The 23,846-nt window shown below is 35.5% G+C and overlaps 1 protein-coding gene across 1 annotated transcript in view; it reads left to right on the plus strand.

Moving 5' to 3' along the window:
* LOC150097610 (transcriptional adapter 2-beta-like) overlaps positions 1 to 23,846 on the plus strand; it is a 226,707-nt gene that overhangs the window by 59,215 nt on the left and 143,646 nt on the right. Inside the window, exon 4 of the mRNA XM_090406959.1 lies at positions 15,620 to 15,720. Coding sequence (XP_090263085.1) covers positions 15,620 to 15,720 — 101 coding nt within the window. The remainder of the gene's footprint in view (positions 1 to 15,619; positions 15,721 to 23,846) is intronic.

A 23,846-nucleotide genomic window follows, 5' to 3' on the forward strand; every position in this document is an offset into this window, starting at 1 on the left:
ATCAGGTGTGTTAAGGGTACACATTATCTTTACTGTTATTCATTATTTATGTGGATCACATTATGAAGGAAAGTGGTATTCTGATATCAAAATTGGAATTAAACTTAACTCTTTACTGTATGCTGATGATGATGTATTTAAATCCAGTACAAGTCTACAAGATTCCCTGACTAAATTGAATAACTGTTGTAATAAATTTGATATGAAAATCAGCAATAAAAAGTCAAAGGCAATGAAAATAGTCAAAAACATTGAAAGCATTAACTGTATGCTGAATGGTTACCATATAGAACAAGTAAAATATTTCAGCTATTTGGGCACAATTTTTAGTGAAGATGGTAACTTAAGTATGGAAATAGAGAACAGAATTAGTAAGGCTATAATGGTAGGAAGTCAGCTGAATAAATTTATATGGAATAAGAAAGAAATTAGTCTAAACACTAAATTAGCTGTATACAAGGGTGGTCTGAAAAGTTCTCGGCCTAACAATGAAAAAACGAATTTATAATTTCAAAATTATTTTTATTTTTCATACATTTATTTCAGCGATGCTCCAGCACCATTATCCTGTCCCTGTAGTGGTTCTCAGTAAGATCTGCAAAATACCCCTATACAGCTGCAATCATATCTTGATTTGAAGAAAAACTCTGACCAGCAAGGAAGAGTTTTAGTTTTGGGACGAGACAGACGTCAGAGCTAGCCACATCTGGGGAATAGAGTAGATGTTCCAACAATTCATAGTGCAGATCCCTTAGTTTTCCCATTGCCAAAACCTTTGTAGGCAGGTGTCCTTTGTCCTGATGAAAAAGAATTTTTTCCCCTCTGCAAACCAGGTCTTTTCTCACGAATTTTTTAGTCTAGTGTGGTTAAAATATTCGAATAATATTCCCCGGTTAATGTTTTACCCTTTTCAAGATAATTAATAAACAAAATGCCTTTAGCATTCCAAAACACAGATACATGACCTTTCCTGCTGATGGAACCAACTTTGTCTTCTTCTTTGGTGCTGAACTACCAGCTTCTGTCCACTGTTTTGACTGCTGTTTGGATTCTGGTGTGTAATGGTGAATCCAAGTCTCATCCAGTAAAAAATCGACGCACAAAATCAGTTTTATTCTTGTTAAAACGCACCAAGCACTGTTCAGAGATTTTCATGATAACTAATATTTAAGGAATTGACAGCATATACTAGAAATATAGATTAAATAAACTTTAATATATACTTTCCGATATTTCGGCGAACGTCACGTTGCCATCTTCTTGGGAACTTACTACAAAGACACGTGCACACAAGTACTAATAACAGCAAATGAGACTGAAGCTAGCGTTTTCCTAAAGTCCTGATGGTGCCCCCTGGTGGGCACCATCAGGACTTTAGGTGGGCACCTTCTGATAAGTTTCCCAAATTTGGGGCAGTCTCATGCATCCAAATTTGTTGAGGTTTGGCATGTTCCTAAGGGCCGAGGCTGATTCCATGAATAAGTGACGAAGTTGTGACCACGTAACAGAGCGTGGAGTGCTTCAGGCTTTAAGGTAGCTGACGAAAGGTTAACAACAGTGTTGGTTTGTAGTTTAGGTTAGGACGCCGAGTTCTTTATTAATTTATCAAACTTGTTGATATGTCGGCTCCGTACTTGTTCAAATTCTTTTTTAGCTGCCGTACACGAGACGTCATGTAGGACTGACCAAAGCTCGTGATTCAGCGTAAGTGAAAGCTCATTTTCTAGCATTGAAATAGCTCTGTTTATGTTGTCTAGGGAACCGCGTGTAGCGGTAATTTGCTCCCGAAGTAATGCCTGGCTAGCGCGGTTGTAAATAAGCGCTCTCACACTATACTGGCAATACACCATCACACATAAAAAAAACTCGGCCCACTTCAAAGCCAGTATAGAAAACCTTACACTCCAACATAATGACATAATGGTCAGTTTTGATGTCTCCTCCCTATTCACGAATGTCCTCCTCAAAGAAACCTTAGAGCTAATCCAAGCTAAATTTCCTCCCGATATCTCAGCCCTATTTCATTTTACAATGAACTCAGGCTATTTCGTTTGGCAGGAAAAATTCTACAAACAGATAGAGGGGATAGCCATGGATTCACCACTTTCCCCACCCTTGGCCAACTTCATCATGGAGACGTTTGAAGAGAAAGCCTTAAACTCAGCCCCACAAAAACCTACCATATGGCTTCGCTACGTTGATGATGTTTTCGCTATTTGGCCACATGGCCCGGATTCACTCCTCTCCTTCCTAACACACTTAAACAACCAACACCCTAGAATCAAATTCACCCTGGAAAAAGAGGAAAACAATAACCTCACCTTCCTAGACACACTAGTCACCCGCCAACCTGATGGAACCTTGGTTTTCTCAGTTTATAGAAAACCCACCCGTACAGGCAGATACATTCACCAACAATCCCCCCCCCCCTCATAACAATATGGAGTTATTAAAACATTATTCAACAGGACAAAAATAATCTGTTCTAATGATCAAGCCCTAACCACTGAACTAAATCACATCCGTGACACTTTCTCAGCCAACGGCTACCCCCTCCAAAAAATCCAAAAAATACTTAACCCAGTTATCCACAACCCACCACCCCCTCCCCTTCACAAAAAAGATTACTCTAAATCCATCACCATTCCCTATATCCGAGGCACCTCGGAAAAAATAATTCATTCGAAGTTCATAAAAGTTTATGGGCACTCTTCTTCGTTTTTGACAAGTAAGAAATGGGCTGCCGAGTTTAAACATGGCCATACCAGCCTTGAAGATGATCCACGTGAAGGTCATCCAAAAAGTGTAACAACTCCAGAAATCATTGATCAAGTGCACGATATGGTATTGGACGACCAGCAAGTCAGTGTGTGAAATTGCTGAGACTATAGGCATTACAAAAGAACATGTAGGATATATTTTGTATGAAGTATTGCATATGAAAAAGCTTGGCACAAGATGGGTGCCGAGCTTGCTCACAGCAGATCAAAAATCCACTCGCATGAAAATCTCTGAACAGTTTGAATTCTTGTTAAAACGCTCCAAGCGTTTTAACAAGAATAAAACTGATTTTGTGTGTTAAATAGATTTTTTACTATGGATGAAACTTGGATTCACCATTACACATCAGAATCCAAACAGCAGTCAAAACAGTGGACAGAAGCCAGTGTTCGGCACCAAAGAAGACAAAGTCTGTTCCATCAGCAGGAAAGGTCATGGCATCAGTGTTTTGGGATGCTAAAGGCATTTTGTTTATTAATTATCTTGAAAAGGGTAAAGTGATAACTGGGGAATGTTAATCCAATCTTTTAACCAGACTAGATGAAAAAATTCATGAGAAAAGACCTGGTTTGCATAAGAAAAAAATCATCTTTCATCAGGACAATGCACCTGCCGACAAAGGTGTTTTGGCAATGGGAAAATTAAGGGATCTGCACTATGAATTGTTGAAATATCCACCCTATTCTCCAGATTTGGCTCGCTCTGACTTCCATCTCTTCCTCGCTGGTCAGCGTTTTTCTTTGAATTCAAGTGGTGAGTGCAGCTATAGAGGGGTATTTTGCAGATCTTACTGAGAACCACTACAGGGACAGGATAATGGCTGAGAACTTTTCAGACCACCCTTGTATGGTTCTTCTTTTCATTTCTGTTGAATTTGAGATATGTTAGTAGTTGACTATTCCCCATTACTCTCGTTCCTTGATGAGTGGAAAACCATGTTTAACCAGGCAACACTAACTTATATGATGTTTATGTAATGTACTGTATGTGTGGTTTAAGCCAATATAGAATGCAATTTAGTTTGCTAAATTCCAGATTTGTAGTCACTCATTTGTTTCAGTACCTGAGGTAAGAGATGCACTTGGAAAAAGTGAGGATTGGACATTGGGTCACAAGAACCTATAATTTTGTTTACAGACTGTGAATATGTATTAATCAACTCCTGACAATCAAATACAGCATAGTTTATTGCCTTTGGTATATTACACCAAAGTTGGTGGGGAATCCTAGTTAATGAAACATCTTGAATTGTGTGTAAAAGCTATACACACAATTCTTCCATTATGTTTGTTCTGTCTTCAAGCCATATTTCATATTGCTGGCTCAGTTTGCAAAATGGAAAGTATCTCTGCTTTTCAACCCCCAACCTATGCTTCAAATTCTAATGTGACATGTTTATAATTTCTTCACTTGGTGTGAGATTCTGCATATTGGAAGTATCTTGAAAAAGTATATCATGTTTTGTCTCCTTGAATAGTTTCCCAAATTATAATTCCTTAGCCTACCCACTGGGAATTAAAATATTTTATGTTTTACAACCTTTTCTGGTGGAATTATCCTACAAATTAATCACTTTTGATATCTTATGTTTTTAGATTTTTTTTTATATACTGTGTTTATTAAGAGTTTCGATGGTGACTCAGAGTACTGTAATGAATTCCTATTATTGCAAGAGCCATTTGAGCCAGAATTTGATCAGCTTACAAACTAAGTCAATTTTAAGTTGAACATTATTAGTCTGCCAGTTTTGTCCTACAGATTCCAAATTTGAAGCACTAAGTCCCTCCTCCCCCACCTCAATTTCCCTCAAAATAGTGTTTTCTTTATACACTATTTTGAGATTTCTGCAGATTTCCTTGTTTTTCATTCAAATTTGGAATATAGTTGTTTCTTAAATTATTATTGTAAGAAACAACCATATTGCTGATGTGCTCCTGAAAAATTCAGACTAAAAAGAGTATTGGATAGGGCTTCTTTCTCTACAGATATCTGTGCAGATTGCATTGTAATCTGATTTTGGCCAAATTTAGGATAGTTATTTATTTGTAATCCCATGAGAATTTCAGGCCAATCAGATGAAAAGAGAAGGGATGATTATTTTCTTTGTAGATACCTTACCTCATGTTGCTATAGCTATATTCAAAATTTTGACCAAATTTTGAATATAGTTATTTTTAATTTGCATATGGTTCTCTGAAAATTTTTATATAAGTAGACCACGATGTAGATCATGGCTATAAAGAAGAAAGTAAAATACCACTCCACTGTGGGCCACCACATGATTGATTTCTGCAAGTTATTCCTAAACTGTTTCATCTACTTCATCCAGTAAAAAAGGAAAAAAAAAAAGTAATCTCATAAACAAAAATAAAACTCGCATGTTTGAGGGTTTTACCCTCAAAATATATAATATTTCTGATATTAATGTTGCCTGTTTTTTGTGTAGCTAATAACATGTATAATTTTACATGTTATTAGTATAACATGTAAAATTGTGAGTACTAAATTAATTTGCTTAATTCTACAAAAATCCATCGCTGTTTGCACAAGTTCAGATGCCTGTACTGTCTAGGCCAGTGGTTCTTAACCTTTTCGAAGTCACGGAACAATTTTGATTATAAGAAAAATTTGGGTCTTAAAACTAACAATAAAACCAAAAGCATTAGTGTCTTAAAACTAACAATAAAAATATGCATGGACTTGTCTTTTATAAAAATGGAACTTATTTTAATGCGATACTTGAGCTTGTCGGCTTTTGCAGATTTCAGCAATATCAAGTGTAATATATGTGATATGGCTACCCTTATCTCTTTGTCTATATTAGTAAGTCTTTCACACTTTTTTTTTTTAGTTTTTATATTGGTTAATATCGAGAAACAGAGCTCACACAAATATGATGAAAACTGTAACAAAATTTTCAGTACCCTTGTAGAGAGAGAGAGAGCTGGGTATTCAGCTTGGACAAAAATCCAAAATTCCTCAAGAGTTTTTCAGAGAATTTCATTTTTAGAGTACAATCTGTTGACAAGGTAACTAATCGTTCTTCTTGTAATGAAAATTCACAACTTAATGCATTAGCCGTGACAAATTGATTTCATATCCAATCATAATTATGTGTGTTTAAGGAAGGAAAGTAACTTGAAATCTTTTCTTCCAATATTGTTAAATGTTCTGTTATAACGGAAATAATTCCCTCGACATTTTTATTATGGGGCGAGGGAAACATATCTACTGTATTTTTTTCTGATTGCGGTTTTTCCCAATGAGATACTATTTTTTGAAAAGCTGACAATTTGTCAGTGGATGTCAAAATATTTTCATTTTCTGCCTGGATATTTGTATTAACACTATTTAAATAATTAAAAATATTTGCTAAATATGCTATTTTTGCACACCAAGTATAACTTTGAAGACATTTTTTACAAATATGCCATTTTTGCACACAAAGTATAATTTTGAAGACATTTTTTACAAAACCATCTGTACTCTCATTTTGAAGAAAGGCCAATAATTCATTCTTAAGTTCTAATATTCAGAATAGCACTTTACCCCTGGATAATCAACCATCTTATTTCAGTGTGCAAAAGCAAAGATTTGTACTCTGCTTCCATAGATATGCAAAGTTTTTTAAAAAGGCTTGCTTTTAAATTGACTTGATGTAATTTAACATATTTACAACTTGGGCTAGTACAGGTTTTAATATTGCCAGTAATGTTTTTGAAACTAGGGATTCTCTATGCAAAAAAACAGTGTGGAGATATAATATTTGGTTTATTTTCTTTGCAAGGTAACAAATCATTTAATAGAGCCTGCCATTGATGGAGCATTGTCCATACAAATTCCTACACACAGCTCCCATGAAATTTGAAAATTTCAAAAATCAGTCTTCAGTTGTTAGGATCAGAGTAGCCAATTACACTCAGAACTATGTCATGTGACATCTTTCACCGGCAGAACACTAGTAACCAGTTTGCAGAACACAAGTGTTCTGGGGAACACCGGTTAAGCTCCAATAGTCTATAGATACTAAACAAATATGCCTCTTTAACTTGCTGATATCAGCATCATTCCCCCCCACAAAGTGCAGGTCAAAAGTAGCTAATTAAAGTATATTAAATTAGAATGGGTTAGATTAACATTGGACAAATTAGTAAATAAAATAAGTGACAAGTATGATTTATCATAATTTGTTTTTATAGTACATTCAAAAATTGACTGTGAATTAGAAATTCTGAAACCAGAAATTTTGTATGTGCTGTCTCTTTTTGAACAGTGTGTGCATGCTCAACTTAGAGGGAGCATTGGTAGAGATGGTATCAGGAGTTCAGGTTGGTAAACGTACTGCTTGTGTTAGGTCATTGCTTAGAGCAAGGACTTCTACATCTCGTCCAAATTGGCCAATGCCATGTGGAAAGGGAAGCCAGTTGGAGTTGTGGATATTGTCACCTAGGAAGATGACCTCACTATTTGGATAACTGGATTGCAGAATGTATGCTTCAGTGATAGGAAAATAAAGAGGTCAGTGGTTTTTGTAATTGGAGAATGAGAAATACAGCAGATGAATGTTGCTGAACAGGGCAAGGAAACCTTAAGCCAGAGATCTAAATCACAGGATTCTAAATTTGACATCTCTTGCATGCAATGTCAGATCTCACTACCCTTGTGGTGAAATGGATCATGCAGTGTGTAATTTGGAAAGTAAAGATGGACTGTAGTGTGATGTAGCTGCAGTTTGGGTGATTATCAAGCGAAGTAGGCCTAGTATAGTTGACTGTAAGAGATATGTCATTTATGCCATAGATGTTAGTGAATTTGAAAGTGTTTTCGTATCGATTTTTGGCCTGTTTTGTGTACTTTGCTTCCTTTTGTTTTCTTGATATTGTTTTTTGATGGATGGTTATTGTAATCTTAGTGACACTATCATTATTTGTTCTATGTTTCATGATCAATTATGAATTTAAAAAAGGATAGAGTAGGAACATGCAGTCAGAGGAGATACTCTTGGTCATAATAACATTACACAGAGTGACCAGACACTCCTAGTCATATCACATGGCCTTGAGGGTATACCAGTATGCTCTCATATATTACATTTACGAGAATAACATCATTTTTGAAGTTTAATGCCATTTACCTATTGGATTTATATAGGTAATGTATTAGTGAATATGTGTACTGTCCGACCACACTTGTGAGAACCTTAGCTGGCACAGTGCAAAGAAGAGTCAATTCATGTTGAAGGGAGAAAAGGAATAAGGCAATGTATGAATTCATCACTAACATGCAAAATCACATACTTTATACATAAAATTTTCCAACTGTTGTACAAACAAAATAGTTACCACTTTAAAAACTAGAATTTTAATAAAAGAAAAGCTATAAATTACATATTGAGTTTAATCCTTTATTCAAGTGTAAGCAAACAAAGTTAAAGCCTGGAGTATCTTCAGGACTTGGGCAACTCATGACAAAGGTGGACTGACTTTACATCACTTGCATTAGTATTCCCATGATGCAAAGCACATCTCCTTGTGGACATGCATAATGCTATGCATTATGGGAAGGGTCACTACCCAGACTGGTTTTGACCTTTATTGAGGGCTCTTCAGTGGGAGCCAGACCCACAGGTAATACCAATGTTGAAGCAATGCAGAAGTCATATTTCCATATACCAGTTGCCAAAAGGTGTCGCACCTTATTATTAAATTACTCTGGATTAGAGAAAGATGGAAGTTTTTTCACTTGGTTGAAAAAACTTCCATATATATTTTATATATTTAGTTTAATCCTTTATCCGAGTGTAAGCAAACAAAGTTTACACCTGAAGTATTTTCAGGACTGGGGCAACTCATGGCAAAGGTGGACTGACTTCACATCACTTGCCTTAGTATCCCATAATGCTAAGTACATCTCCTTGCAGACATGTATAATGCTATGAATTATGGGAAGGGTCACTACCCAGACAGGTTTCGACCTTTATTGAGGTCTCTTCAGTGAGAGCCAGACCTTTGATATCACCTCTGGGTATGGCTCCCCACTAAAGAGACCTCAATAAAGGTTGAAACTGGTCTGGGTAGTGACCCTTCCCATAATTCATAGCATTATACATGTCTGCAAGGAGATGTGCTTTACATTATGGGATACTAAGGCAAGTGATGTGAAGTCAGTCCACCTTTTGCCATGAGTTGTCCCAGTCCTGAAGATACTTCAGGCACAAACTTTGTTTGCTTACACTTGGATAAAGGATTAAACTAAATATATAATTTAAAGTCTAACCAAGTGAAAAAAACTTCCAAAGAGAAAAACCAATTTTCCAACATTTAATAGTAAATACTCATCATTGATTACCATATTATCGGAATGTATTCGCCTTCTTCTGCCATGCGCAAAAGTGTCAAGGGGTCTTGCATCTGTGGTTGGACAGTATATACCCTTGTCTTACACATGATTTTACAGCAAACCATTTTCCTGTATTTCTCTCAATTCTAACTGCTAATTTCAATATCCTTTTCCTGTCAGACTTCTTTAAGTTCCATAGGAAAAACCCATAAGTCACTATTGGAAAAACAGCTACATCCAATCCTTCCAGATTTTAGACAAGTCTCTGACTGTTGTTTTAGCCATTCTTAATCTTCTGAATAGCAATTCTTCATATTAATAATAGATCCCAGGTATATGAATTTGCTGACTTCCTCAATTCTTTTTTGATTAAGGTATACTATGGATATTATTTCTGGGAAAACTCCCATGTTACTCCTCTTAACAAACTATTATATTTACAGCTATTTTGCCTGCTTCTGTTTAGGAGTGCCCCTGTTTAAATGTCATTGGCTTTTTACTCATGGATTCTTATGGCATTGTAAATGTATATTTACTATAATTATATGTAGCATAAAGGAAGAGGAATTTACACATACCTTTATAACTTTTTTCTGGGTGTCGTGGCTTTTCTTCTTTCTGGGATGTGCAAACTACTGCAGTTAGGGTGTTTTGGAAGGAAGTGTGTGTGTGTGGGGGGGGGCAATGTGGGAGAATTAAAATCGAAAATGGAAAAAACCCGGGTTTTTTTTTGTATTATATATATTATATTATTAGGGATGTGCGGAGCATTTTTTATATAGGGTGGGAAAGGGTGAAAAGGGTTTTTCTATTTTAATTCTCCCACATTGCCCCCCCCCCCCCCCACACACACACACTTCCTTCCAAAACACCCTGACTGCAGTAGTTTGCACATTGTAGAAAGAAGAAAAGCCACGACACCCAGAAAAAAGGTATAAAGGTATGTGTAAATTTCTCTTCCTTTATGCTACATATATTTATAGTAAATATACATCTGCAATGCGATAAGAATCAGTGAGTAAAAAGCCAATGACATTAAAACAGGGGCACTCCTAAATAGAAGCAGGCAAAATAGCCGTAAATATAATATTAAGGTATACATTTCATTTGAGAACCATAATCTTTGTCATGCTAGGATTGAGCTGAAGTCCTCTGTTCTTACTGATCTCATTAATTTTGTCAAGAATATGTCCTAGTTCTTTCTTGTCATTACAAAGGAGTACGTATCATCAGCATACCTCAGATTACTTGATTAATCTACCACTTAACCTAATTCCTGTCTCAAGCTCATCAAGTGCTACATGCATGATGTCCTCAGCATAGATACTAAACAGGTCAGGAGAAAGTAGATACCCTTGCCTAACTTCCCTGTCCAACCTGAAGTCAGTTAGTTAATCCAACACCTGTTCTTACTGTGATTTCTTGCTCACTGTACACGTTAGCTGGCAACCTGATAATGCATTGAGGAAACCCATTATTTTCATTATTACTTAGTTTTGCATGCTGAGCACAGCCAAAGAATTTAGACTCCCTATGGTAATGTGTTTATAAACTACTCTAAAACACATTATCATAGGGAGTATAATTTCTTAATACTTTTCGATGATCTGTCTAAAGCAAAGGATCTGATCTCTGATACCTTTTTACCTTTCCTAAAACCTGATTGTTCCTCATGTACCTCTGCTTCAACTTAAATGATCCTATTTAGAATGATCTTTAATAAAATCTTACTAGGAAATCTCAAAAAAGATCATTGATGTTCAGAAAAGCCAATTAGGTTAATAATGTCATCAGAGTTAGTAGAGGCAGCAAGGCAAGAAAACCTTGAAGTAGATTGTATAAAGGAGATAGGTCTTGATAACTTTTGGTATGGGATATGAAACCTAACAAATGCTGAAGTCCTGCTCTTGTAAAAGGCATCATGTATGATGTAATGGAAAGTTTAGGGGATAGATATTCACAGAGGATGTTAATTGATGAATAACATCAGGTTTAGATATCTTAAGTGGTGGTACACATCATTGATGATACAATTGATTTTTTTTTTTTTTTTTTTTTTTTTTTTTTTTTTTTTTTTTTTTTTTTTGCTGGGGTGGGTTATAACCACAGTGACACTATAATTTTTTTATGTTGTCTTTCATGCTGGTGAGTGGAAATACAGGATTTCAACATGTTACTACTACTTAAGTGCAACGACCATGCTGTCAAAATTGTACAAATGAGAAGGAACACTCACCAAGTTTTTGTAAAAAAATAAAAAAAATAAAAATAAAAAAAATTCTAGATGAAACTTGGGAGTCTCTGGAATAGTTGAACAACCCAAATCTTACGTGTTTCCACATTTCAATTTGTTAATGTTCTTTGAAACTAGGGAGGTCCAGTGTAGACACCCTATATCAGGGGTTCCCAACCTTTTTGTTTCCTTGAGCACATTCTAAAATACCGGTAGGGCGACGGGCACCATCTATTTTTTCAAGCAAATTTTTTGAATTCTTTTGTTAAAGTTTACATTATATAAAAATTTAAATATATATATTTAAGTTAGTGTGATCTTTGGCATTTCATTTCATTGGCCAATGCTTCATAATTAGAATATGGTGATATTCCAGTTCTTAAACTGGAATATCACCTAACTATATACCAGTCAATAAGGCTTCCTGGTTGACTGGTATGTGTTATCATCAGGTTTGATCTCATGATGTGCCATCTGGGAGCTTACATGTGGAAACTATTTTACTGCTAAATTCTCAAACAGGAACCCAGCCATGCTTAGTGAAAACTTGACATGCCGGTCCCAAGCATGGATAAATGGGGAGGGTTGAGTGCAGGGCTAGCAACCCAGTCTCAGAAAAAAATCTTTGCTATGCAAACTGAAACCTTCCAAAATGTGATACCAGATGAAGAAAATAGAACAAGAACTGCCACGAACACAAGGCACCCCTGTGAAATCCCTTCTGGGGAAGCAGAGGTGCGAAAGAAAGTGACAGACACCTTACCAAAAGACAAGCTTAGACTGGGATGTTGGAATGTTAGAACATCTTCGAAACTGGGAAGACATACCAAGCCTCAAGAGTTCTAGAAAAATACAGACTAGAAATAATGGGATTAAGTGAAATGAGATCGATAGGAACTAGAAAAATCAAATTAAACTCTGGTCACTACTTAATCTACTCTCGGAACCAAAATACTAATGACCACACAAAGGGAGTTGCACTAATAATGACAAAGAAAGCTCATGGTGCACTAATGGAATGGAACCAATATCCGAAAGAATACTAAACACTAGATTTAAAGCCGGCATGCAGAATATCGCAATAACTGCTATATATGCACCAACAAATGATGCGATTCAGGAAGAAAAGGATAATTTTTATAACATGCTACAGAGAAGTATAGAAACAACAAATAAAAAAGATATGCAACTTATAATTGGAAACTTTAATGCTAAGGTTGGAAATGATAATACTAATAAAGAAACTGTTATGGGAAAGTGTGCAGAAGGAGAAATAAATGAAAACGGAGAGTTACTTATAGAGTTTTGTATGTTCAATCAGCTTGTAATAGGAGGGAGTCTCTTCCAACATAAAAAAATACACAAGTGGACATGGATAGCACGACAGATAGAAAGACAAAGAACAAAATAGACCATGTACTTATATCAAGGAATTGGAGGAAATCACTCCTGGATGTCAGAATTAAAAGAGGAGCCAAGGCATATTCAGATCACTTTCTCCTAACAGCTAATATAAAAGTAAAAATAAACAAACAGTGCACAATAGGAAGAGGTTTAGAATTGAAAAACTCAAAAACAAAGAGATTAGAAATAAATTTATAACAACTCTACAGGATAAATGAGATAAACTCAAAAACAGAGAGGGAGATAACATAGAGGGAAAATGAACTAAGATTAAAGACATACTAATAAGTACATCAGAAAAGATATTGGGATTTCGAACTAATACAGACAAAGAATGGATATCAGAAAACGCCAAATTAAAAATAGAGGAGAGAGAGATAGAATAAAAGAGAAACTGTTACAGATTGGTGAAAATGTTGAACATGAACAAGCAGAAAGATATAGAGCAATTAACAAAGAAATAAGTGCAAGAAATGATAAAAGAAAATACATAGAGAATCTAGCACAAGAGGCAGAAGATGCTGCATATATAAATGAAAGTTGTATGATATTACATGATATTAAGTGGAAAAAGAAACAAATGGATAGTTCCTATATACAATAAAGAAGGAAAACTATTATTAAATGAAAACGAACAGATAAATAGATGGGTGGAATTTTTCTCAGAGAAATTTCATGAAATGACTGATGGTGACCAGAGCCTAGAATTAAATGAACAAAATGCATCATTAGATATAAATTTGAGCGAAATAACAAAAACAGAAATTACAAAAGCAATAACTCAGATCAAAACAGGTAAAACACTGGGAGCAGACAACATACCAAGTGATATACTAAAAGCAAATCCAAAACTTATAGCAGAGATATTTTATCCCTCACTAAATGAGATATGGCAGAAAGAAGAGTGGTCTAAGGAATGGAATACTGGATTACTGGTTAAATTACCCAAGAAAGGGAATCTATCTGAATGCAAAAATTGGAGAGGTATAACATTGCTGAGTGTTATAAGTAAAATACTAGCAAGGATAATACTAGAAAGAATAGAAAAATAACTAAGACCAGAACAGGCAGAATTTAGAGCCAATAGATCATGCACTGTGACCACATTGCTACTTTACAAATTATCATAGAACAATCATTGGAATGGCAGGCAAACTTATATTTAAATTTTATCGATTTTGAACAAGCTTTTGACAGTATAAACAGATCCTCCCTATGGAAATTACTTAGAAATTATGGACTCCCAAAAAAAATAATAGGAATAATTTAAAAAAGTATGAAGATTTTGAAATTAAAATAATGCATGGAAATACCCTCTCAGAACTATTTAAAACCAAGACAGGAGTAAGGCAAGGTTGTATACTCTCCCCTACTATGTTTTTAATTGTCATAGACTGGGTGATGAGAAAAGTATCTCATGGAAATACAGGATTACAATGGTTACTTCAAAACCAACTCCACGATCTAGATTTTGCAGATGATATCTGCTTACTTTCACAGAAGCACCAACACATAGAACAAAAAAACAACAACACTTGTAGAAACAACCAAAAAAAGTTGGTCTTAGGATAAATAAAATAAAACAATGTTGATGAAAATAAATGCAAAGCAAAATAAACAAATATCAATAGAAGAAATACCGGTTAAAGAAGTAGAACAATTTATATACCTTGGTTCAATAGTATCAATAAAAGGAGGAACTACTGAAGATATAAATAGAGGGAAACAGCTATCTTATTCAACTTTCAACCAACTTAGAAATATTTGGAAAAACAAGAATTTGTCTATAAAAACTAAAATGAGAATATTTAACTCAAATGTAAAGGCAGTACTAATGTATGGATCAGAAACATGGATGTTAAACAAAAAGATAGTTAACAATGTCCATCCAGGTCTTCTTAAACAAGTGTTTAAGAATAATACTGGGAATATATTGGCCAAAACAAATATCAAACAAAGAACTATGGCAGAGAACAAACCAGAAACCCATGTTGTAACAGATATGTGAAAGGAAATGGAGATGGTTGGGGCATGTGTTGAGGAAAGAAGATAAAATAATAATAAAACGGGCTCTAGATTGGAACCCACAGAGTAAAAGAAGACTAGGAAGGCCAAGAGAAACATGGAAAAGAACAATACTGAAAGAAATAACAAATATTAATAAAAACTGGAACCAAATAAAAGCAGAAGCAAAAAACAGAGTCCAGTGGAAAATGGTGGTGGAAGACCTATGCTCGGGTGGAGTGAAGAGGATTAAGTAAGTAAGTAAATTCTCAAACAGAAAAGGTGCTCTCTCCCTAGTTAAATAATTATTTTGGCAGAGTGTGAACAGTAGTAAGACTACCACTGACATGTAGGAAGAAATGGAGGGGACAGAAACTAGAAGCCTTACTTTACAAATGAAACATGGAAACAAGTGATGGCCACTTCAAACCTCTAATAAGCAGGTTAATGTTTCACTGGGTGATGAAAGTCTTCTACCAACTAGAAGTCTGGCTGGCATTTCCTTCAACTAGGGAAGGTATGCTTTTAGGCAGCTTTTGACAAGTAACACGTTTAAACTATTTAGGCACAATATTTATATTGCATGTAAGAAGTTAGTAATAGTATAAACTTTTCATATAGTATCATCCTATTATCATGTATATCCATTGACGATACATATTAGGAATTTAATTATATTTAATTTTTCATGCATTTGCAAATTTGTTTCCTTTTTTTTTCAGGAATTTCAGTTAATTAATCCATCATATATAATTGAATGTATCCTATAAGGAATAGTAATCAGTTTTCTGATTACAAATTATATAAAACATTTTATATAATTTGTATTCATAATTGCATAATGTTTATTCATTTTAGGATTGTGGTAATATTCCAATTTTCAAATCGCCAAATGCCTGGAGTGCCAAAGAAGAAACTTCATTGCTTTCTGGTGTTGAAGAATATGGTTATGGAAACTGGTATGCATTTTTTTATTTTTACATTGTTGTAAAATTAAATCATTTTTCATTACAGTTCACAAAAAACAACCAACAAAACAAAAAAACATTGGTTTGTATGATCTTCTGTGATTATTCTTTTCACTAAGTGTCTGTTGTAAATATAGGTCATCACTAATTTCCATTATCTTCTCCTGAAATGTATTCCTAGGTGGTATAGAGGAAGTTTTTTTGCGGTGATTACAATGCAAATTAATGTCTTTAAATTGTAAATGTCAGAATAGTAAACAGATCAAGAATAAATGCATGGCATTCACCGTTAGTATATTTTGAGATGAACAGAAGTCATATAACACTTAACGAACATAAGACAAAAATGTAAGTAGAGCAGAATAGTGGATCATTTAGAAGGTATGTGTAATTTAATTAGGCTGAATGGAAATCTTGTTTAAGATTCACATTTGCCAAAAATGACATGTCTGGAAACTCAACTACAAGATTAGAATATATTTGTTTCTTTCTTTTAAGGTTATATGGTGGTCAGCATTCATAGTTAAGAATGTATGGAGACACAACACACGTGTTAAAATAATTACTTCACTTAATATTAGGAAAGTAATATTCGACGTTTCGACCTCTGTATTGAGGAGATTACATATGTATAAGATCTAAGCTACATGCTATTGCACTTTACAAAAATAAAATGAATCTAACTGCTTATTAATCTTTTACCTAGCCTGACCTCTTGTGGAAAAATTAAATTAATAATACTAAATTTAAAAAAAAAACGATAAATGGATTAAAAATTAAATTTAAAAAACAGATAAGTATGAAAATAAATTAAAAACAGAACTACATTAAACTTTTCTAAAGTCCTCTCATATTGAGATTTTCTTGTTCCAGTTGCGCTTGTTCTGTGCTTGTTCCAGTTGCTATAAGAGTTGCAGATGGGTCCTCCACATTCTTGGAATGATTAATCCATCATTTTTGTTCAGGTTTGGATAGTGTTTTAAACATTTCACAGGCTTCTTTGAATTTTCTCTCAAACCAGCTTTTGGTGTGGTGTAGGGACTTGGTCCTTTCCAGTCAATTCTGTGGTATGTTTTGAGTGCATGGTCTGATAGCCTTGTTTTACCATAATGGAGGTATTTAATTCTCATGGAAAGGCTTAGAGGTTGGTTATGCATTTTTACTAAACAGCTTAAGGAAATTACAACGTATACTAGGATATACATTAAAATAAATTTTAATACACTTCCAATATTTTGTCAATTTCATGTTGCCATTTTCATAGGAACTTAAAAACAAGACACGTGCATGCAAGCACAACAAACAGTAAATGAGGAAGAAGCAGGAAGCTATTCTTTCTCCTAAAAGTCCTGATGGTGCCCCCTAGCAGGCAATGTTGGTGTTCTTGGGCGATTGGGCTGAAGGTCTTCTGATGTAGGTTTCCCAAATTTGGGCTCATGCAACCAAATTTGTTGAGGTTTGGATTGTTTCTTAGGGCTGAGGCTGATTCCATAAAAAGCCTTTCGTATTTGAATTTACTATGGTGTATTATCGTGGCTTTCTTCCACCGTATTCTATGGCGGGTGTCCAGCGCATGGTCTGCAAGACCAGAGTGGCTGTATTGGTGAAACCGGATGTAGTCCTTGTGTTCTGAAATTCTGATATTAGCTGTCCTGCCTGTTTGGTCAAAGTAGGACAGCTTACAGCCGCAAGGGACCTGGTATACACCAGGTAGGTCTGGGGGGGGAGGTTGGTCTTTAGTAGAGCAGATAAGGGATGCCAATTTTTTATGAGGTCTGTAACAAGAAGTTAAGTCGTTTTTTAGGATTTTTGTAATTTTTTCCGAGGTGCCTCAGATATAGGGTAGTGATGGATTTAGAGTAATCCTTGTTGTAAGGGGGGGGGGTATTGGTTTCAATGTTTTTTGGATTTTTTTTTGGGGGGGGGGGTAGCCATTGGCTGAGAAAGTGTTGAGAATGTGGTTTAGTTCTGTGATTAGGACATTGTCATTTGAACAGATAAGTTTAGCCCTGTTGTGTAGTGTCTTAATGACTCCATGTTGTTGTGGGGGGGGAGGAATTGTTGGTGAATGTATCTGCCTGTATGGGTGGGTTTTCTATAGACTGAGAAAACCATCAGGCTGGCGGGTGATTAGTGTTGTCTAAGAAAGGAAGGCAGTTGTTTTTTTTCTTCTTCCAGGGTGAATTTGATTCTGGGGGTATTGGTTGTTTAAGTGTGTTAGGAAGGAGAGGGGTGCATCAGAGTCGTGTGGCCAAATAGCGAACACGTCATCAACATAGCGAAGCCATATGGTTGGTTTTTGTGGGGCAGAGTTTAAGGCTTTCTCTTCAAAAGTCTCCATATAAAAGTTGGCCAAGGGTAGGGAGAGTGGAGAACCCATGGCTGTCCCCTCTATTTGTTTGTAGAATTTTCCTTGCCAAACAAAATAGTCTGAGTTCATTGTGAACTGAAATAGGGCTGTGGTATCGGGAGGAAATTTAGCTTGGATTAGCTCTAAGGATTCTTTGAGTGGGACATTTGTGAATAAGGAGGAGACATCAAAACTGACCATTATGTCAGTGTGTTTGAGTGTAAGGTTTTCTATGCTGGCTTTGAAGTGGGCTGATTTTTTTTTTGTGTGTGAAGGGGTGTTGCCAGTATAGTGTGTGTGAGACCTTTGACCAAATCTTTAGCTAGTTTGTATGTGGGGGAATCAATGCCATCCGCTCTGGGACTTAATGGCACATTTTCCTTATGCATTTTTGGGAGTCCATAAATACGGGGGGGGGGGGGGGGAAGGGGTATGGAGTTAAATGGTTTTAATTTGTTAGTGACTTCTACAGGCCAAGAAGTGACCTTCTTAAGGAGCCTGTGGAGTTTTCTAATTTGTAATAGATATTTAATGTGTTGTTTGTATTCATCTTTTCTGATTAGGATCATGCATCCTGTTTCCCCTATGTAAGGTAGGTTACAAGCACATTGGATTTTGTAAGCCCCTGGATGGGCCAGGTATGGAAGAACTGAGCAAATTTTTTAATTTTGTCGGCTTTTTGAGGGTAGTCTTGCTGTTGTATTTATGTAGTGTTCTATTTTTTCTGAAATGCTTCTAACATAGGGTATGGCTATGGCATTCTTGTAATCCTTTTTTTTTTTGTTTTTAGTGGTATTTTTATGAAGGATCTAGTGAAGTGTTTTTTTATTGTAGCCAATTTTTACAATTGTATGGTTAATGTTTTCGAATTCTTGGTTTCTTTCAAATTCTCAAAGACCAAAGTCTGGCTCAGATATGTTGATGATATTTTCACCATTTGACCCTACAGCTGCGAAACATTAAATACATTTCTTAGCCACCTGAACAAATGTATCCAGTTCACCATTGAAATCAAAAACAACAACTCTTTTCCTTTTCTCGACACATGTCTTCCCTCAGGCTGTATCTTCTTCTCTGTCTACCGCAAACCTACACATGCACAGGCCAATACATACACAAAAATTCATACCACCCAACACAAAAACTAGGAATCATAAGCGCCCTCAAACACAGAGCATTAACAATTTGCTCAAATGAACAAGCTCTAAACCAACAATTCGAAATCATTAACCATACATTTGTAAAAAGTGTCTTAGAAGATAGAAATATAAGATCAGATAATGTTGGATGCTTGACAGGTAACAGACTGATTTGGAGGAAAATTGTAGATTGGAAGTTAGTAATGATGTAAATTTTTTATGTAGTACTATCATATCCTGTACACCCCCTTGAAGGTACATGGCAGGAATTTGATGATGATGAGCTAAATTAACAATAAAATGCTCAATCTAAGACTAGATACCATACATGTGGGAGTTCTGAGAAAAATTAAGAGAATGAACACATATGCATCACTAATAGTAAATCATTTTTAAAATAATAAAGATATTATAAAGAATTAGCATTCTAGAATGTGTGAATAGAGATAACGTGAGGTTGTATGGTTACTTAAACAGACAAGAGAGGAAAAGTTAGCAAAAACCAGGTGTTCATTACCAGGATGACAAGAAAAAACCAAAAATCTAGGTAGATTTCAATTACAGAAGATATGTAAGATCTGATGTTGTTTGGTACATGACAAATAAACAAATTTAATTTGGAATTATCATCATCATCATCAAATTCCTGCCATGTACCCTCAAGGGGTATACAGGATATGACAGTACTCCATGAAAAAATTACATCATTACTAACTTCCTATCTACAATTTTCCTCCAAATCAGTCTGTTACTTGTCAAGACTCCAACATTATCAGATTTTATATTTTTATCGTCTAAGGCACTTTGTAAAGTATCAATCCACCTATATCTTGGTCTTCCTCTGGGTCGTTTTCCTGCCAACCTGGAAGAGAATACTTGTTTTGCTAATATTTCCTCTCCCATTCTATTTAAGTGACCATACCACCTGAGATTAGCTCTGCTAACGCATTCCTGGATGCTGACAATGTCAAGTTCTTTCCTAATATCCTCATTTTTAATATGATATTGCCATTGATGCCATCTGTTCACGCCTCTAATCTTTCTCAGGACTCTCATATCTGCGGTCTCTAATCTTTGGTCAAGTGTTTTACTTCTGAGCTAGCTCTCTGATCCATAAGTTAAAACTGGTTTGAACACTGTCTTGTATACAGCTAATTTAGTGTTCCGACTAATTTCTTTCTTATTCCATATGAATTTATTCAATTGACTTCCCACCATACCAGCTTTGCTGATTCTGTTGTCTATTTCTATATTTAATTTACCATCTTCAGTAAAAATCGTGCCTAAGTAGCTGAAATGTTTTACTTGTTCCACAGGTTCTCCATTCACAACACAGTTGACATTTTCAATGATTCTGCCTATTTTCATTGTCTTTGTCTTTTTATTGCTGACCTTCATACCATATCTATTACAACAGCTATTCAATTTAGTCAGCGAATCTTGCAGACTTGTAGCGGATTTATTTAGAAGTATAACATCATCCGCATAAAGCAAAGAACTGACATTAACATCTCCAATTTTAATATCAGGTTTAATACCACTTTCCTTCATAATGTGATCCATATAGATAATGAATAACAGAGGGGATAATGTACATCCTTATCTGACACCAGATATAACATTAAACCATCTTCCTGTACTTCAATTCTAACTGCTGACTTACAACTCAAATAAAGACTAAGTATTGCTTGATATAATGTCCCATTGACACCATATAACTGCAGCGTATTGAATAGCTTCTCTCTTGGCACCTTGTCATATTCCTTTTCCAAATCGACAAAACTTAAATACAGATCTTTGTTATATTCCCATGCTTTCTCGACTCTTTGCCGTAAAGTGAAGATCTGATCCTGACAGCCTCTATTTGGCCTGAATCCTTGTTCTTCACCAAGCTTTTCTTCCACAATTCTTCTCAACCATTTCTCAAGTATACTTGCATAGTATCTGCAAGTATATATTGCAATATATATGCAATATATATTGCACATATATTGCAAGATCTTGCCAGGAACACTCAGTAGGGAAATACCTCTGTAATTCTCACATTCAGTTTTATTTCCCTTTTTATATATGGGTACTATGAGAGCTCTACTCCAATCATCAGGAATTCGTCCCTCTGTCCAGGCCTTCTGAATTATGCAGTGCAGCCACTGTAAGACTTATACCACCATACTTCAGCATTTCTAGTCGAATATCATCTACTCCTGCTGCCTTTCCACATTTCAAGCCTTTGATGGCTTTTTCTACTTCAAGTATGGATATGTATTCCTGACTGCATGCCTGGTCAGTGTTTTTTATCACTCTGTTGTCATTACTGCTTGTTTCATTTAGCAGTTTTTCAAAGTAATTACTCCATACTTCAAGGATATCTATTTCTCCTGTTTTCATGTCACCTTTATCATCTCTAACTCCTTTTACAGCACTCTTTCCTCCATTCCTAAGCTTCTTCAACAACCGCCAGAATATTTTGCCACCTTCTTGATATTTATTTTCTATATTCTTGCGAAAGTCCTCCCATGACTTTTGTTTAGCTAGTTTTACACACTGTTTAGCTTTCTTACATTTGTCTCTGTATTCTGTAAGAGTAAAAGCTGACTTATTTGCCAGGAACGTTTGATATGCATTCTTCTTTTCCTCCACTGCCTCTTTAACTTCCTGTGTCCACCAGGGAGTTCTGATTTTTTTATCCTTGCACACAACCTCACCACATGCCTCTCTGGCAGAATTAATCAATGTTTTCTTCAGAGTTTGCCACTGAATCTCCAAGGTTTGATTCCTGTTCTCAAACTCTTTCATTTTCTTTTCAATAATCTTTGTGTATTTTAGTCTACAGTTCACATCTGAGAGCTGCTCAACTTTTATTCACTTTAAAACTTTCTTACATGTTATTCTTTTCAATATGAAATTCAATTTTATCCTTCTCAAGACTAAATAGTGATCACTTCCAATTTCAAATCCTCTGTACACTCTGGTGTTTTGCATCAGGGAGAAAACATCACTATCAACAATAACATAGTCAATGAGACTTTTCTTATTCCTAGCCTCTTCTCTCCATGTGAATTTGTGCACATTTTTATGTTGGAACATGGTGTTAGTAATAACCAGTCCATGTCCTGAGCAGAAATCCAACAGATATTTGCCATTATTATTAGCTTTGCTCTTTTCTCCAAATTTTCCCAAAATATTTTTGTATGTCTCACAATCATTTCCTACTCTGCTCTTTAGATCCCCTACAAGGACTAACTTTTCCTTTTTCATTGTGTCAGTTGCTTTTTCTAGAGCGTCAAAAAATTCCTCCACTTCTACCTTAGTAGAACCTTCTGTGGGACCATAGGCACAAATAAGTCTCATTGTCCAGTTCCCCGTTCTCATATTTGCCCACATTACTCTACTTGAGACTGACTGCCATTCAAGAAGATTAGCCTCGTATTTTGTGTTGAATACTATGGCTACTCCTTCTTTTCCTTGATTGTCATTGCCTGAATATAACATTTTGTATTTATTGCTCAGAAAGATCTCACCAGATTTTGTCTTTTTTGTTTCAGTCACCCCTATTATGTCGACCTGGTACTTATCTAATTCCTTAGCTAGCTCCATTTCTTTGCCATTCAGGCTTCTTATGTTGATAGTACCGATCTTTAACTCTGGTGATGTTGAGTTGGGGTTTGTTTTCAGATTTGTTCCAGTAGCTGTTCGCTGTTCGCCCTGGTTCCCTGGCGAAAACAACGGGAGCCTTGTTTAACCGGGGCGACGCCCCAGCCGGCATGAAATTTTGTCATGTTGTGCCATCATTTTTTATTTTGGTTTAACCAATAAGAATACAATTTGGTCGGCTAAATCCCAAATTGCCAGCCCATCCTCGTTCGTTCAGTATCAAAGTAGATACCCAACAGGGTGCACCACGAGAAGGTGAAGATTGGACATTAGGTCAGAAGCCCTGGTTGGTTCTCCAACCAGGGAATTAAGTTTATTTATTTTGGAATTAAATTTATTTATTTAGAAGAAGCTTGTTGATAGGAAGCTAGTTATAAACTTAATTATTTAGCATTGTCATGTCGTAGTATCACATATATCATTAAACTATATATTATCATCATCAGGCTTAATGTAACATGTAAAAAAGTTTACTCTAGGTGTTACAACTGTAACAAGTTAGAATATGTATCTAAAAACTGTTTTAGAAGTACGAAGGTGGTCTGAAATGTTCTTGGCCTCGACCATACATGGCAACACTATCGGCAAGATTTTTTTTTCTGGGTTGGTACATCTGTCATAAGCATCCATGTGAAATTGCAAGTCATTCTATCAAGTAGTTTTTTTTTATACAGCTCTCTGAAGAAAAAGTATTGTCTATATCCCTTGAAATGGATAAAATTGAGTATCGTGCAGTTATAAAATTCTTTGCAAAAGAAGGTTTAATGCCAAAAGAAATTCATTTGAAGTTCATAAAAGTTTATGGGCACTCATCTCCTTCGTTTCTGACAATTAAGAAATGGGCCTCCGAGTTAAAAGTGGCCGTACTGACATTGAAGATGATCCACGTGAAGGATGTCCAAAAAGCTAATAACACCAGAAATCATTGAACAAGAGCACAATATGATATGAAGTGCATGATAACTTTGTGCAAG

This window comes from Typopeltis vanoorti, chromosome 17 (genome assembly GCF_054136105.1).
Source record: "Typopeltis vanoorti isolate ZY-2024b chromosome 17, IOZ_Tvanoo_1.0, whole genome shotgun sequence".
In the NCBI taxonomy this organism is placed as follows: domain Eukaryota; kingdom Metazoa; phylum Arthropoda; class Arachnida; order Uropygi; family Thelyphonidae; genus Typopeltis; species Typopeltis vanoorti.